At 19.1% G+C, this 16,276-nt stretch overlaps 1 protein-coding gene across 12 annotated transcripts in view; it reads right to left on the bottom strand.

The window, feature by feature from the left end:
- The window catches only part of LOC122717793 (RNA-binding protein 1-like), an 88,060-nt gene extending 81,381 nt beyond the window's left edge, over positions 1-6,679 (bottom strand). For 6 of the 12 annotated variants that reach the window (XR_006347249.1, XR_006347250.1, XM_043942200.1 and 3 more), the window contains exons 1-5: positions 6,269-6,429; positions 5,666-5,880; positions 5,477-5,569; positions 4,901-4,948; positions 4,719-4,766 (exon numbers count right to left, since the gene is read on the bottom strand). Coding sequence is in view for 10 of the 12 variants with exons in the window: in XM_043942200.1 (XP_043798135.1) it covers positions 4,719-4,766; positions 4,901-4,948; positions 5,477-5,569; positions 5,666-5,880; positions 6,269-6,274 (410 nt within the window). In the remaining 2 variants the exon portion in view is untranslated. Of the gene's footprint in view, positions 1-2,602; positions 3,516-4,718; positions 4,767-4,900; positions 4,949-5,476; positions 5,570-5,665; positions 5,881-5,954; positions 5,999-6,268; positions 6,438-6,552 lie in introns of those variants that run through there. The other 6 variants (XM_043942198.1, XM_043942202.1, XM_043942204.1 and 3 more) reach the window with 6 other exon arrangements.
- Between the last annotated feature and the right edge of the window lie 9,597 nt (positions 6,680-16,276).

Here is a 16,276-nt window from a genome sequence, read left to right as displayed (position 1 = left end):
TTTTATAGTAAGTTTTATAATCATTTTTTTATAATGTATTTTACTGATTTTGAATAGCAATTTAAATTCAATTTATTCATCCTATGCGAATAATAATTAATTAATTTATTATTACTCATCATTGTTCATAAATAAGATATAATTCAATATAATTTATTTAATATATTTTCTTCGAAAAATACTTGATTGTTCGAGTTCAGCTAATAATCGTTTTTTTATAATGTATTTTATACGCATGGCTAAAGTCGGCTTTATTAAATTTCATTTATTTAAAAAGAATTAATAAAAAAAAAGCTTGAAATTATCTCAGGAATCATCAATTAATCGATATTTTCTTTTTTTAAGATATGTATATGTATAAATACATATATATTATATTACATATCTATAGATATATACTGCTGAAAAGAAGATATGGCTAAAAAGAATCCTTCGCTAAAATCGCCTATTTCCATTTTAAATGCTTTATTGATAATCCTAACATTACACATTATATAGTAGTAGAAGAGCCATAATTTGAATATTAATTAATATTCAAAATCGTAAAAATTATGAAGTTACGTTAGAATAATCATCTAAAAGGAAATTGAAATATTTTCGAAACTATTAATTATTTTAATATATTTATTATAATTATAATTATAATTAATATATTTATAACTTATTCGTATACATACAATTATTAGCTTAATTATCTTGAATATGAAATTACATTTATAAATTAAACTATTGTTACAAATCATAATTAATCTATATATATTATGAAAACTAAAAAAATTTATATTATATTTTATTTTATATAAATTTATATTATATTATAATTTTATATTATATTGATACGGTAAAATATTTCTGGATCCTATGCTTATGCTAATGTATTGAGATTTAGATACAAATCGTCATTTTGGTAAACTTTATCCTCTCTCTCACAATCGAATTAATATGTGATAAATATACTAAAAATAAAAATGCGTGTGAAAATAAACATTTCCTTTCATATTAACCAATCAGACGTACATTCCTTTCAAGAAATCCTTCTTCCCAACAGTACATATATAGAGTGTTTATAAAAATGTGAAATATATTTGGATGGGAAATTTTAAACATCAAAATGATGAAAAAACGTTCACACATATGTTTGATTCTTAATTAACAAATTATAAGCATTTTAAATTTATATTAGAATGAAACGGCAAAAAAGTGAAAATACTTAATTGAATATATGAGTATTATATTACAATGTCACTTATTTCTTTATAAAAGTAAATGCACTGATATTCTTTTATATACAAATAACTATTTCAAATAAATTTCAGTGTAATATAATATGATGTACATATTATATAATTTCTTATTTAATAAAAATCTATTTCAAATAAATTTTAGTAAATTCCAGAATATTACCATATATATCATTTTTTTTTTTTTATTTTTTTAAATCTTTATTTAAATCTTAACTAAATCATTTTATGATATATTTTATTTAAATCCATAATTGAATTATTATATAACAATTCTTTATTTATCGAAATCCATAGAAGCAAATCAAAACACACTTCCATAAGATTTTAGATTAGAAAGGTTGAATATGTTTTTTTACACACAAAGTTATTTATCTTCACATATACAAGAAATTAATATTTGAATCAATTTGAATTTCACAAATTAATGCATCAATTGAAAAATCTTTATCTCTATTTTATTTGAATTAAATGTTTTTTATTTCGATATGAGATTACTAAAAAATAATAATCGAAATTCAATATCTATATTTTATATCATATTAATATGTGTTTTATATTAAAAATCATATAAGCATTGCATTTTTCTTTTTCATGTTACTATTGTATATTAGCAATATTTTTTTTATTCATTATTTATATTACTTTCTATGAATAAAATTATTTCGACTATTATTTATTATCAATTTAATTTTATATGAAAATTATTTGAACTTTATTTTAAATAAGTATTCAAACATGTATTACTTCATCAAATTTGATTCATAATGTTATTGAAATAGCTTACTAACAATTGATTGCTGATTATGGGCATTAGAAAAAAAGATTGATAGATTGATAAAAAGATTTGACAGAAAGAAAAAATAAGATAATAATATTCGAAATCGAATCTTATACTTATATGTATTAAATATAAGAATACGAAAATCTAAATCAATAATCTTTCCCATTGCTAAGATGTATTGTGTATGCTTTGTTCTGATCTCAATTCATTCATTCATAACATTTGCTTAATGTATATCAAAAATAAAAGCATAAAAAAAAAATTAGTGAATTTATAATATTTATTTTGAACATTTTAAAAGCAATTATAATATGTACGCATTTTTTATGAATATGTAATATTAATGTGTAATATTGATTCATATTATGATATCCAGATCGACTATTATTTTTTTTTGTATAAGAATAAAAAATATTGAATGCAAATGAAATAAAGATTCAATAATGATTTGTTAGTAATTTGATTGGTTCATTTAATAATCTGGAATTTAAATTGATTCAATTATTGATATCATTAGTATTTCAAATTTTCTTGTACATGTGAAAATAATTAAAAAAACAATTGTGTGTATAAAAATATATTCAACGTTTCTAATTCAAAATCTAATAGAAGTGTATTTACTTCTATAGATTTCGACAAATACAGCAAATTGAATGAAATATATTTATCGATTTATCTATTTTAAATAAATAAAATAATATATTGTAATCATCCGAATATTATAGAATTTATTATAATTTATCCGAGGTAAATTTTTGTTAAATAACAAATTACATAGATTTCAATTTGCATAATTAAAATTTTTTTTAATAAAAATATAAATTTGTATTTAAAAAAATATTAGTGTATTCATTTTTATTGAGTACTCGCTACGCAAGCGACATTGCAATATGCTATTGCCATGCATCTAGCTAAGCGTTCTCGCTTTTTCGCCGTTTCATTTTATCTAATACAAACTTAAAATGCTTATAATTATATCGTTAATTAAGTGATATCAGATATATGTCTAGATTAACTTTTTTCATCGTTTTAATGTTTAGAATCCAAAGATATCCCATTTTTCTAAATACCCTGTATATCATATACAATCGAACTCGATATAGAATTATAATAATCATAAAACAGTTTTGAAAAATCAATATGAATCAAAACTGATATATTCATAAAAAATATATTTTGGTTTCTATAATAACTGTTTCAAGGATTGAAATCGATATCATAAGTATTTTGTATTTCTAGATTCTGCTTCATAAATAATATAATTGCATTAAATTTTAATTATCATAATCAATATCAATAAAATAACCGCTTATATTATAATAAAATAATTTAAAAAAGTAATCTTTTGACAAATTCATTATCTATATTTTATATAAAATATATCTCATAATTCAATTAAACTAATTGTAGACCAAGCCTAAGCAACTGGCAGCTTGCGAATCGCATGCGACTTCTTTTCCGAATCTTTCTATCACATTCCTGTAGGGAGACTAGAGAATCTATATTATATATTTATTGTATATATTATATATATTATATATTTATATGGAAAATATGAAAAGATAATATAGATTATCAATTATAGATATACTATTTAGTAAGAATTGAAGCAATGATGAGAAAAAACTTTGTCCAAACTTAATTTAAACTATACATAAATTAATAATTTTAATACTAAAATTTTTTATATAATCAAATACTAATTAATTTTAATATACTTTGTTCAGTATTTAAATAAAGTTAAAAAAAATCTTAATTAAAATGATCAAATACAATTATTTATTAAATAATTTTTTATCTTATGTATTTTTAATTATTATCAAAGTTAATTTTAAAGTATTAAATAATCAATAATGATTAAGTTCCAATACAAAATTAATTTAATATTTTAAAATTTAAAATTTATATAGTATGCATTATAAATAAATTATTATAAACTGGAAACAAAAAATTATTATATTTGTTTGTATTTTTCATTAAAACTGATTTTTATGCAAAAAAACTTTCTAATTAATAATTAATTATCAATTTCAAATTTTGCTTTTCTCTTTTTTATTGTTTCAATTTATTTTGTCCTATTATATTTATATTTATTGTTTTGTTTTCTTTAATTTATGATACAATAATTTAATACATATTATTATAAATATGAATTATTTTTCATTTATAAAACATTGAATTGGCGTTTTTATTTTTCAAACATAGTAGTCAAGAGAAAATCAACATATAACATTATTCAATTTTCAAATGTTGAAGCTATGAGATAATAACTCATGTTGTATTTATCAAACCATTATTGAGTAAATAATAATTATTATATTTATTTGATTTTATTTTTATATAATATTATTATAAATGCAATATTTTACATATATTCTGAAAATGTATAATAATTGAAGTTCAATCTATTTTGCAATAATACTGTTAATAATGTATTATTTATCATTTTAGTTGTTTTAATATATTAAAAACAATATAATTTTAGTTGTTTTAATATATTAAAAACAATAATATATAATATATTTATAAATATTTAATATATTTCTACGAAAATTATTTTATAAGTTTTTTATATATTATGATTATGTATGTAAAATTACAATATTTATAAATACCTACTTATAATTTGTAGATTAACAGTTCTTGGTAACGTTCTGAAAATTCCATAAAATCATAAAATAAAAAAGAAATACCTGGAATATCGGCATATTGGTGACCTGCGTGGGCTTCTTGAACAGGACCTAAAAAAAGTAAGAAAAACTATTGTATGTTTCAAACTGTTAATATGTTCCTGATCACCATGTTTCACTTTGATTTCTTTCTTTTATTTACTCGCACCTGAAAATTGCAATTAACAAATTAAGAAAAATCTTACCTTGGATAACGACCCAATGATCTCCTTCGGGGACTGCGAGATCTGGACCTATAAATTTGTCAAAAAAATATATATAATATATAAATCCTGTTATTCATTAAGCATATTCACAAAGAAATTACAATGAGGAAAATAATTGAATTATAAATGCTATTTCTGCTATAAAAATTGTCCTAACATTTTCTCATGCAATATAATTAATTACTCTTTGGCTAACTTCATAAATTTTCAAATTTTATCTAAAAATTTTTGTTTTAATATTTAATATATTTTAAATATCATTATTTTAATTCATCAAATCTTTAATTTATTATTTATGTAAGAATAGCCAAAAGAGCAAAAAGATTAAATTGTTTATGATAAATGTAGTATATTTTATTTTATTGTATTCTTATATAAAATAATTTTTTAAAATATCAATTCAAATTCTTTTTGTGCATAAAAAAATTCATTAAAACTCGTGCATTATTTTTTAACATCCTTATTTAATAACTGTACTATAATATCTACTTGGTAAAATACTTAAACATCTGCAGTTCAAATATAACATATTGATTTAACATTAAAATCTCTTACCTGGAATATCTTGGACCTGGTCTTCGTCCACCACCTCCACGTCTACTTCTTCCTGAAGACATTTCTACTCTCACTCTAGTTCCACAACAGCGTCTATAAAAATACAATTATATTATTAAAATTCATAATTATTATTTTATTAATTATTTTATAAATATATATTAAGAATTATTATCATTTAACACTCACGTTCCATCTAATCCCCTAACTGCATCTTCTGCATCTCGTGGATCTTCAAATTCTACAAAAGCAAATCCTGGTGGATTTCTAGCAACCCACACATTTCTAAGTGGACCATATTTACTAAATGCACTTTCAATTTCATGTTTACTAGCACTATTTCCTAAATTACCGACATAAACTTTACATGAAAGATCCCATTCACGATAACGTGACATTTTCGTCTGCAAATAACAAATATTTTTTCTTTAATATTAAAGTAAATTGCAATCAATTAATTCGTATTTTAAATACATACATTTTAAAAAAGAAAGTATTCCATGTATATAGATATACTATTTCCTATATAGATTCATTTTGAAATTTAATAACTGATGAGAAATTAGCATCCGCATTAATTTAGATATAATTTAGATATAATTTTATAAAATATCGATTAATAATAAAAATAATATCGTATAATATTAATAACATAAAGTGAAATATAATATATATATATATATATATACACATATATATTGTTTTATAATTAATCTTAATCTTATATAATAAACTTATGAATAAACAATCTAATTTATCACAACTTGTATTGAAATGAAAAATTTAACATACCACCATGTTGATCTCTCAATTTACTGCAGTAACAAACTAATTATATCAATTCGAATATTGAATCAATATTTAAATTTATCAAAAAAATTTTATATCATTTGCAACATTGTTGTATATAACGATTATTTTGTTTTAATTATTATTTGAATAAGTGTACGAATATCATGAAAGATAAGAATTTAATTGGACACAATAGAAATTTTGAAAAAATTTCCCTATTCACTTACAATATTTTTAAGAATAAATATGAATGTAATGTTTTTAATTAAATATATTTTACTTACATTTTTAAATGGATAAATTTATTAAATAGATTAAAAAATCTTGTAATAAACACAACTGTTCTTTCAACTACAAATATAATAGTAAGTATAGCAAAGCTAAAAAGTTGGCATCAGAATAAGAGTTCTTTATATGTTCATCTTTAAGGCTAGTTCAGACATGTTTAGTAATTTAGTCGAGTTACAAGCAACTAAGTAAATCGATTTTATACATAGGAAAAGGTCCAATTAATATATTTGAATTTTGAAAATCGAAGGAGATAAATAATGAATTCCAATAAATAAAATTGTTTAAGATTTAATTGAAGTTGAAAATATACAAAGAAAACTTCTAAAAAAAAGAAAACAAAAAAAGTAGTATATGGAAATATATAAAAATATTTATTTATTTATCTATCAATAACGATATATATTTATTAAATTATATATTATATATTATATATATTATATATATTATATATATTATTATATATTATATATATATTATATATTATATATATATTATATATTATATATATTTATAATATATTCATAAATGAAAATATAATTTATGAAAAAATGTTTTTATTTAAATATAACTTTTTATTCGAATTTTTTCTAATAAAAAACAAAACTATAATTTTAAATACATAATTATTATTATTAATAATTAATAATAATAATAATAATAATAATAATAATTTTAAAAAATTCCAATAATTTTTCAGACATAATTTTCAGTTTCATATTTTTTTGAACTAATAACGTTTGAATTTATTATCACTTTTTATTTTATTATAAAATTGCTTATATGTTATATTTTTATAATTATATGATATTCATTATTTTGAAACAATTTTTCTTTTTTGCTCATAATATTTTATCATTAAAAATATATAATTAAATAATAAATAAATAAAAATAATAAATAATAAATAAATATAAATAAATAATAAAAAATAATTTTTCTATTTTTCTATTATGTTCTAATATTAAAAAATTATAGTACTAAAAAAATAATATTGGCAAATTTTCAATTTTCTTTAGAATAGAATTGTAAACTATTTGATTGTTTAAAATTTATCCATTTTAAATTTGATGACATTTTTTAAATATAAGAAAAAATAAAAAGAAAACAAAAAATAAATCATGAAAAAAAAACAAAAAGAAATTAAAATAAAAAAGAAAAATGAGTAAAATCCGAATGAAAAAAAAAATATGTTTTCTTAAAAACAGATATCTTTCTGATATTATTGAAAAATTAAATGAACTATAAATTGAAAATATGAATTGGTATCCATAAAACGTTAATCCATTCTGCTTTGGACGGAAAATATTAAAAATAAAATCTTAAATTTTTAATGTTAGATACTTTTATTTATCAAAAAAGACTGTTTTGAAATTTAGGAGATCTCATGTTCGATGAAAGATTTTATGCTTAATGTTAATTGTTTTTTTTTTTTGCAGAATTTTTTATTAACTTGTCAATTTATTCTTCCAATTTTTCTTTTAAAATTTCAAAATTTTTGGATTGTTTTAATTTAATAGTTAGTTGAGGCCCTATATCTTAATGTTTTTTTTCCCATCCTTAAACGTATGAGAGTGAAATAAAATATTATACAATCATTACAAAAGAATGATGTGAAGAATCGTATTTAATCTTAAAAAACAATTTAACTTGATTAAATAAATTAATTTAATAAATTAATTAAACATTTTAAATATTTTTAAATGGATTGAGTTTGACTTCGAATTTTTTTAATGAATATTTGAACAATATCTATTTTATATTTATATCCATTTAACATTTATTTCAAAAACATATTTCATTTTCTCTTTTTTTATTGATAGCATTGAAGCTTTCATGGAATCAATTTATAATATTATTAAAATCGAATTTATAGTAATAGCATAACTCTATAAATAAAGAAATATCCGGACAGATTTAAGATAGATAATTAATTATTAATGAATAAAAAGAAACCTATTCAATCAGAAAAATCTAAGGAAATAGATCTTTTCGACTAAATCGTTTTAATCTATTCGTTTTAATTGTTTTAATTTAATTAAATTCTAGTATACATATACAATAAATTATTAAATTATAATAAAAATTAATTATTATATAATAAAAATAAAAATTATTCATTACTCGATTAATTTATTTTATTCTCCTTCTAATAGAATTTTAAAAGTCACAGATATATATATAGAAAAGACTTTTGTCTTTATTTCATCTTCTTATTTTACACGCCCTTTTTGAATAATAATATTATTTTCTCATTACAATTTTTTCATATTTCAATCTTTTCTTATATTTGTGTACTTATACTAAAGTATTAAAAATATCAAAAATATATTAAAATAATATTCTCAATATGATAGTTCATCTATTTACATCTTATAAAACTTTATATTTATAACTTATAACTTTATATTTTTATTTATTGTATTATAGTTTTTTCTATTTATTCTTACATCTATACATATAAATTTTATATCTATATAAATAAATTTTTATAACATTTTTGTAAAATTTTTGTAACAAGTTTTATATTCATAACTTTCATATCTTTTTTTTCAGAAGCTCTAAACTTTATATAAATATTAATCTCATTTATATATAATATTTTTTTTTCAATTTTTATGTTTAATCTATTATATTAATAAGTTATTCATAGATAGATTATAGATACTCTTTAGCAATCTTTCCATTTCTTTTATACATTATATATCATTTTTCAAATAATCTTTTCTTTTATTTCTTCCTTCTTTCTTATTTTCTCTTCTCTTGAAAATTCTTTTTTTTTCTCTTTTGTTTTTTGATCTGTTTTGAATATTTATCATTGAATCCTTTTAAAAATCTTTCAATTTTTTAAAGGGATTGTCCTTTTCTTGAATTTCTTTTTTATTGTTTATTAGATTTCTTTTTTATCTTTAATAATAAAAAATTACTTATATTATTTTTCTTATTTAATATATAATGTTTCTAAAAATTTTGTTATAGATTCAATCTTTTCAGTTTTTAATTTCCTAATTTTTATTTTTTTATACAATTCTGCTTTTATTTTTTCTTTGTAAAGTTGACTATTTTTGTTTTTTGCTGATATTTTTAAATCTATTTTTTTTTAATTTTCTATTAAGTTATTTAATGTTATTATTTATTTATTATATTGTTGTGATACATATATATGATACATATGTCAGTATACTTTTTTTATATTTTTGTAATATCTAATATTGTGTAATATGTACATATACATAGTAGTATGTAGTATATACATATATATGTACATATAATATATTATATATTAGAAAGAATTGAATAATTTTCTTTTTTGTTTCTTCTTTTTTTCTTTCTTTTGGAGAATTAAGATTCCTTATATATTTTATTTTTCTATATAAATAAATTTATTTTTTTTTTTAATTTTCATTTCAAATTATTTGAATTCTTTTTTTAATTTTTTCATTAATCTTTCTCATTCAAATATTGCTTTTTTCTTAAATTTTTTCTTTTTTGTAATTTTTGTGAAAAAATTGATATTTTTTCTTCTTCTTGCTTTTAATATTTTATTTATATCTTCTCTTCTATAAAAGATAAATGACATATTACATCTTATTATTTTTCAATGAATTTTTTATATTAATGGTAATTTTATATAATTTTAATAGATTTTTCTATTGTTGTATTAAGACTGTTTTTTTTTAAGCTTATTATATTATATATATATGGGTGGCAATGGTCCATCTAGAATAGTCATTTAAATCTTTTTCATTTGTAATATAAAAAATATATTTTAGAATTATATTATATATTATTTCTTATATATATATATATATATATATATATATATATATTATTTTTCATACAATTTATATGATATTTCAAAACAAATAATTTGCAAAGAATATTTTTTTCCCAAAATTTTTTTAAATTTTCAAAATTATCAATGTTTTTTCGCATAAGTATATATTTTTTTTTGCTTACTTGTAATTGATACTAAAAAAAATTCTGAGCTGTAATAACATGACTTTAAAATAACTTTTGACTCTCAAAATTGAAATTATATATGAAATTTATTTCCAATATTTATATTTATTTATTTTCAATCTTAATAGCAAAAGCTTATAAAATGTAAGTAAACATTATCTAAAATCAGACTATTATTAAATTATTAAATTAAATAATTATTATTATTAAATTTATAAACAATATATCATTACTTTTTAATTACAATATTATGTTAAATCGTCAAAAACGATGTTTTTATATTAAAAGAAATATTTAAAAAATGAAGATAAAATAATTAGAATTTATAGCCATAAGTTTCGAAATCATTAAAAGATCGAAATCATTAAAATCTATCATTGATCATTTCAATATGTATATCTATAGAGAGATATTATTTCTAAGTATTTGACAATATTGTAACTCAAAAAGATAGTAATACATGACTTACTTATTACATTACATATTTAATTAGACTTAATTATTACATTTTTAATAATAATCAGTGATCAGATCTTTTAGACAATATTTACTTATATATGCAATATTTACTTATAAATTTTCATTGCTAACTTAATTTCTATAAAAAAAAATTTTGGTACATAATTTTGATTTTAAGACTTAAAGATCACTTTAAAATTATGTCATTATTTTCTTTGAATGTATTTTAATATCAATTATAATATATAAAGGAAACAAAATATTTACTGGTAACTTTAAAAACTTTAATAAATACTGGTAACTTTAAAAACTTTGAAAAAAATAACTTTGGAAAAAAATATTCTTTGCAAACTATTCGTCTTTATTCATATTATGTATTTTATAGGAAAAATTCTTTAAAAAATAATATAATAAATTATTTATTATAATAATATAATAAATAATATATACATTATTTGGTTCTCAGAGTTCATAGAGCCGATTATTTAGCAAATAATAAAAATATTTATTTAGAAATTCAAAATAATATTTATCTAAATAATTAAAAAATAATATTATATACGTACATGAAATTCGAATGTACTCTGCACTCTGAAATCAAAATTCAAAATTTATAATGTTAAATTTGTAATATTAAAAATCTGTAATGTTCGTTATTCTGAATTTATGAGTTTTTATTTATCATATTTATCATATATTACTTTATAAAAAATTATATGTACTGTCGAATCTATTTATCATTTTATATTTTTTAGTTTCTATTCAATCAGATTTTTCGAAAATCTTCAATGAAGAATCTCAATCTGAAGATATATGTATTTTTTTATCCATCTATGCTTAAATAAAAGGTAAAAGGTTTCATCCTTGCATAGATCAATTAAAATACCAATTTTCATTATTATTATTACGTTGTATCCAATCCATAAATATCTCAAGTTCTTAATTATAAAAATAAGATTAAAAAAATATCAAGAATTTATATATTAGCAATTAAGTAAAAATGTTAAAAATAAATCAAAAATCAAATATATTCTCAAAAATAATAGAGATTTTCGATTGCATCATAAGTTTAAAAATGTTAAAAAAGGATAATCCGAACAATACTCTAAAAAAATATATTTACAATATATAATACTAAAACAAAAAATTGCGTCAATTTTATCTTTAATTCATAAAATGCCTAACAATTATTAGTCCATTGACTATATTGAATCTTATTTTCAGTTAAATGATATAAAGATTTTGCTATCGATGAAAATAACTCTTAATAAACTTCCTATAATATGTATAGACTCCCAGAAAACTTCTTAATTAAGAAATATTTTTCATTTGAGAGAATTTTTTATCTAAGACAATTTCTCATACTTGAATGTCTCTAATCTTGTCTAGATCTGTTTTTATTCCAATTTTTATATATATTGATTATATATTCCAAATTTCTTATTTCTTTTGCAAAAAAGATATATTTTTCGAGCTCATAAGTAGGAATATCCTTTTTATTTTATATAAGTAATTACATCATATAAATATATCAAACAGATTTTTCAAATGAAATCTGCCAATATTGTATATTAAACATTCAAATGTGATAGGAATGTTTAAAATACTTTAAATTGTTATAATCCAGTTTCTACATAAAAAATAATTTTCTTCTTATTTTTCTATCCATCGAGATTTGTTGAACCATTCTGTAGATCAATTATAGAAAACCAAGCGAAACCAAATAAAACATTAAAGGTTTTTTTTTATCCTTAATTATTAAATAGATAGGAATCTTTTTTAATAATTTCATTTAATAGTTTATAATTGACATAAAATTTTGCTACCATTCTTCTTTTTAACAAGAATAACCGGGAAAGATTAAAGACTATTCAATTTTTCTATTACTTCTTATTTTAACATTTTCTTTAACAATTCATTCACGACAATTAAAAGACAGCTATCGTGAAAGTTTTCCTTACTCATGAAATTTTTTATTTTTAATAAAAAATTATGTCTTCTATAATTTCGTAATTTCTCCAAAAAACATTTTCAATTTCTGATCCTGTCGCATCAAAATGTATATGAAGAATCCGTTTTTAAAATTAATTCTATATCAATAATTATTTTAATTTTCTTATTATTGATGGTTTCCTTGATAATCAATAAGTTTAAAGATGGATTCATTTTTAATACAACGAGGAAAACAAAAATAGAAGCCAGAGATTCTCTCTTTACATCGAGTTTTTTTGGTTTTTTTCTTTTTTTTCTTTTTACAACAATCTTTTTATGAAATGTTCTTATTTACCACATATTCAACATGTAGCTTTATTGCTATATTATTTGTTCTTCATTTCATTCAATTTGTATTTTGATTCTAATTTGTTTTTTTTTGACTTTTCGAGACGATAATTTCGATAATTTTAGCATCAACTTCTCTTTCCGCTGACGATAATTTAATAGAATATAATTAAAATAGAACATAATTCAAATTTGATAAATTTTTTGTATTTAATAATTAAATTAGTAATTCTGAATAGTCAAAAAAACAGTCGATGGGAAGAGAAGTTAATCTCCGCTTCGCGTCGAATCTTGCAATGAAACCATAGCGCTTCATATCACACATTTATCTGCGCTACTATCTCGAACTATATTTTGAATTCTTTCCAAAATGAAAGTCTATTACAATATGGAGACTTTATCGCATATTCAAATAATATGTGGTTCATACTCGCGAACAAATGAAAATGAAGTATTAACAAGAATAGTCGTCCATCCAGAAAGATGGAGCCATTCGTTTTCAGTATTTATAATATTCGAATTATTATCTATATTATTTACAAAGACAGTTGTCTCTTCCATTCATTCCCATTATTCAAATATTCTAGGATTATTATTATATAATAGAAAGATAGTAATCTCTTGGATTTGTTTTTCGAAATGAGCGATTCTTTCATCTATTATTGTATTGGATTTCCGTTTCGTCCATTGCTTCTGTCTGTAGAATTCATTGGTCTTTTTCCTCCCAACAATTATTCCAAAGACAATGTTGTTTTGCGAATTTTCCCTTAATAGTGCTTCACAAATCAATCATCAATTCTACAAGGAGCGAATTTTCTTCCGAAAAAAGTTTAATGAATGTCTCTTTTTCTTTTTAAAAGAAAAAATCTCCTATTTCTGACACCAATATTACATTCGTCTATTATTCGTTTCTCCATAATAAATTTATTTACATATATTATTTACAATATAATATTAATTTAGATTTATTTTTACAATGATAATTTATTTATCATAAAATACGATATTTTTATATTTTATGAATAGAAGAGCAGAAAACAATATATCTATTCTCTTCCATGATCGATATGAAACTTCATTTAATTGATATATTTAATTTTGATGACAAACGATGTTATTTATATTTTCTACCGCGATTCATACTGTAGCTCTCATGCTTATAACAATATAATAAAATAAATATTATATTATTTTTTCAATTTTTATCAAAGAATTTTTATTTTTGTGTGAAAAACAATATAATGAATCTGCTTTTAAATTTCATAATTTATTTTATTTTCGATGTTTGATTCATTTCTATTGATATTCTATTGATTTCTATTGATGAAATCTATTATTAGACTTTTGATTCAAATTATTTTTATCTCATCGGACTATATCATTTTCTTTTAACATTTATGAATTCTTCATATATATCAAATTTTTACATTTTATATTCTTATTAAAAAGATATATATTTTTACAATACAATTCAAATTTAAAAATTGAAAAAATATGATAAAATATATTATAAATATAGAATATACTTTACAATAAAAGTATATATATTATTTCTAGAATTCATCAACAGATAATATTGAAATCTATATATTCCAGATTTAATAATAATAACTTATTAATTTAAAGATAATTCTAATGTATTCTTTCCTAACAGATATTAAGTTTTATTTATATATTAGCTTTTGAACTATTTATTTTTAATATTTTTTTGTTTATTTCTTTTTCATTCTGTTGTATTGTTGTATTCTTGTTGTTGTATCATATATTCTTTTCTATATATTTAGTAATAAAATTATTAAATATATTATTATATTAATTAATTAATTATATTATTTATTAATAATATAATTATTAGTAAATATTTTTGAATTATAATTATGAAAATATAATTATGAAACTTAAGTATTAATATATCACTGAGCATATCTTTGCATGTATTGAAGTACTAGATGTTAGTTTTTATACATTTTTACAAAAGTAAAATTATGAAAAGAAAGAAAAATGATCAATGAAGGAATATTGAATGATATTCGAATGATGAAGCAACATATAGTCAGTGGAAAATTAAAATTCGACATATGTTTTAAAGTTATCGAATCTGGGAAATTGTTACTAAAATCTTTTCAAAATCACAAAAAAAAAGCTAAAAAAAAAATCGTTTCAAATAAGAAAAAACTTGATGATTAATAAAACGAATAAAACGCACATTTTATTATTTGATCAACTTTAAATAATATAATTTTTTATCATATTTATTATATCGATTATATCAGCGAATGAATTATTATGAAGTATATCAAAGATATGAGTGATAAAAAATATCGAATGTTTTTATAAAAAATTAAAATACTCACACAGAAGATTAAATAGTTTTGGATTTGTACATGTACATGATTTTATAACATATAAATGAAAGGAAATATTGGATTTTTTGCCTCTTCTTTAAAATTAGTATAAGTACTAATTAATAACTTCTTTAAGTTTAATATATGTCACGAACTATCTTATTATGGAAATAAAATAGGAAGAAATCTTGTGCATTAATCAATAAAAATATATTTTATACATGAAATAAAAGGTTATGAAATAGTAATTTTTCCAATGATCTAAAGATAATTATGCAATAAAGATAATTAAATTAGATTTAAAAAAGTATAAAGAGAAAGTGCAAAAAATATGGAGACATTTAAAAGATAAATATAAGAATATAAATGTAGGAATTGTAGAATTAAAGTTCAAGCTATTTGATTTTGATTTGTTAAGTGCCCGAAATATGCGAATATAGTAAAAAAAAAAAAAAAAGAATAAGAATATCTGAAAATTAAAATGAATGTACTTCAATTAAATTATTAGCGAATATATGCGATGATATATAATTTTAGTAGGATGATAAGTGAAAACTGTGTATTTATATTTGAATATTGTTGCTTTTCTAAAAAACAAAAACTATATGTGTAAAATAAATATGTGAGACAATTGGGTACAAAAATGTGTATGTAATATTGCGCTTGCTAATGA

The sequence above is a fragment of the Apis laboriosa genome, unplaced genomic scaffold (genome assembly GCF_014066325.1).
Source record: "Apis laboriosa isolate Shangri-la unplaced genomic scaffold, ASM1406632v1 scaffold58_cov148, whole genome shotgun sequence".
In the NCBI taxonomy this organism is placed as follows: domain Eukaryota; kingdom Metazoa; phylum Arthropoda; class Insecta; order Hymenoptera; family Apidae; genus Apis; species Apis laboriosa.
The sequence above is the reverse complement of the archived record's forward strand: the minus strand, read 5'-3'. Positions and strand labels throughout refer to the sequence as shown.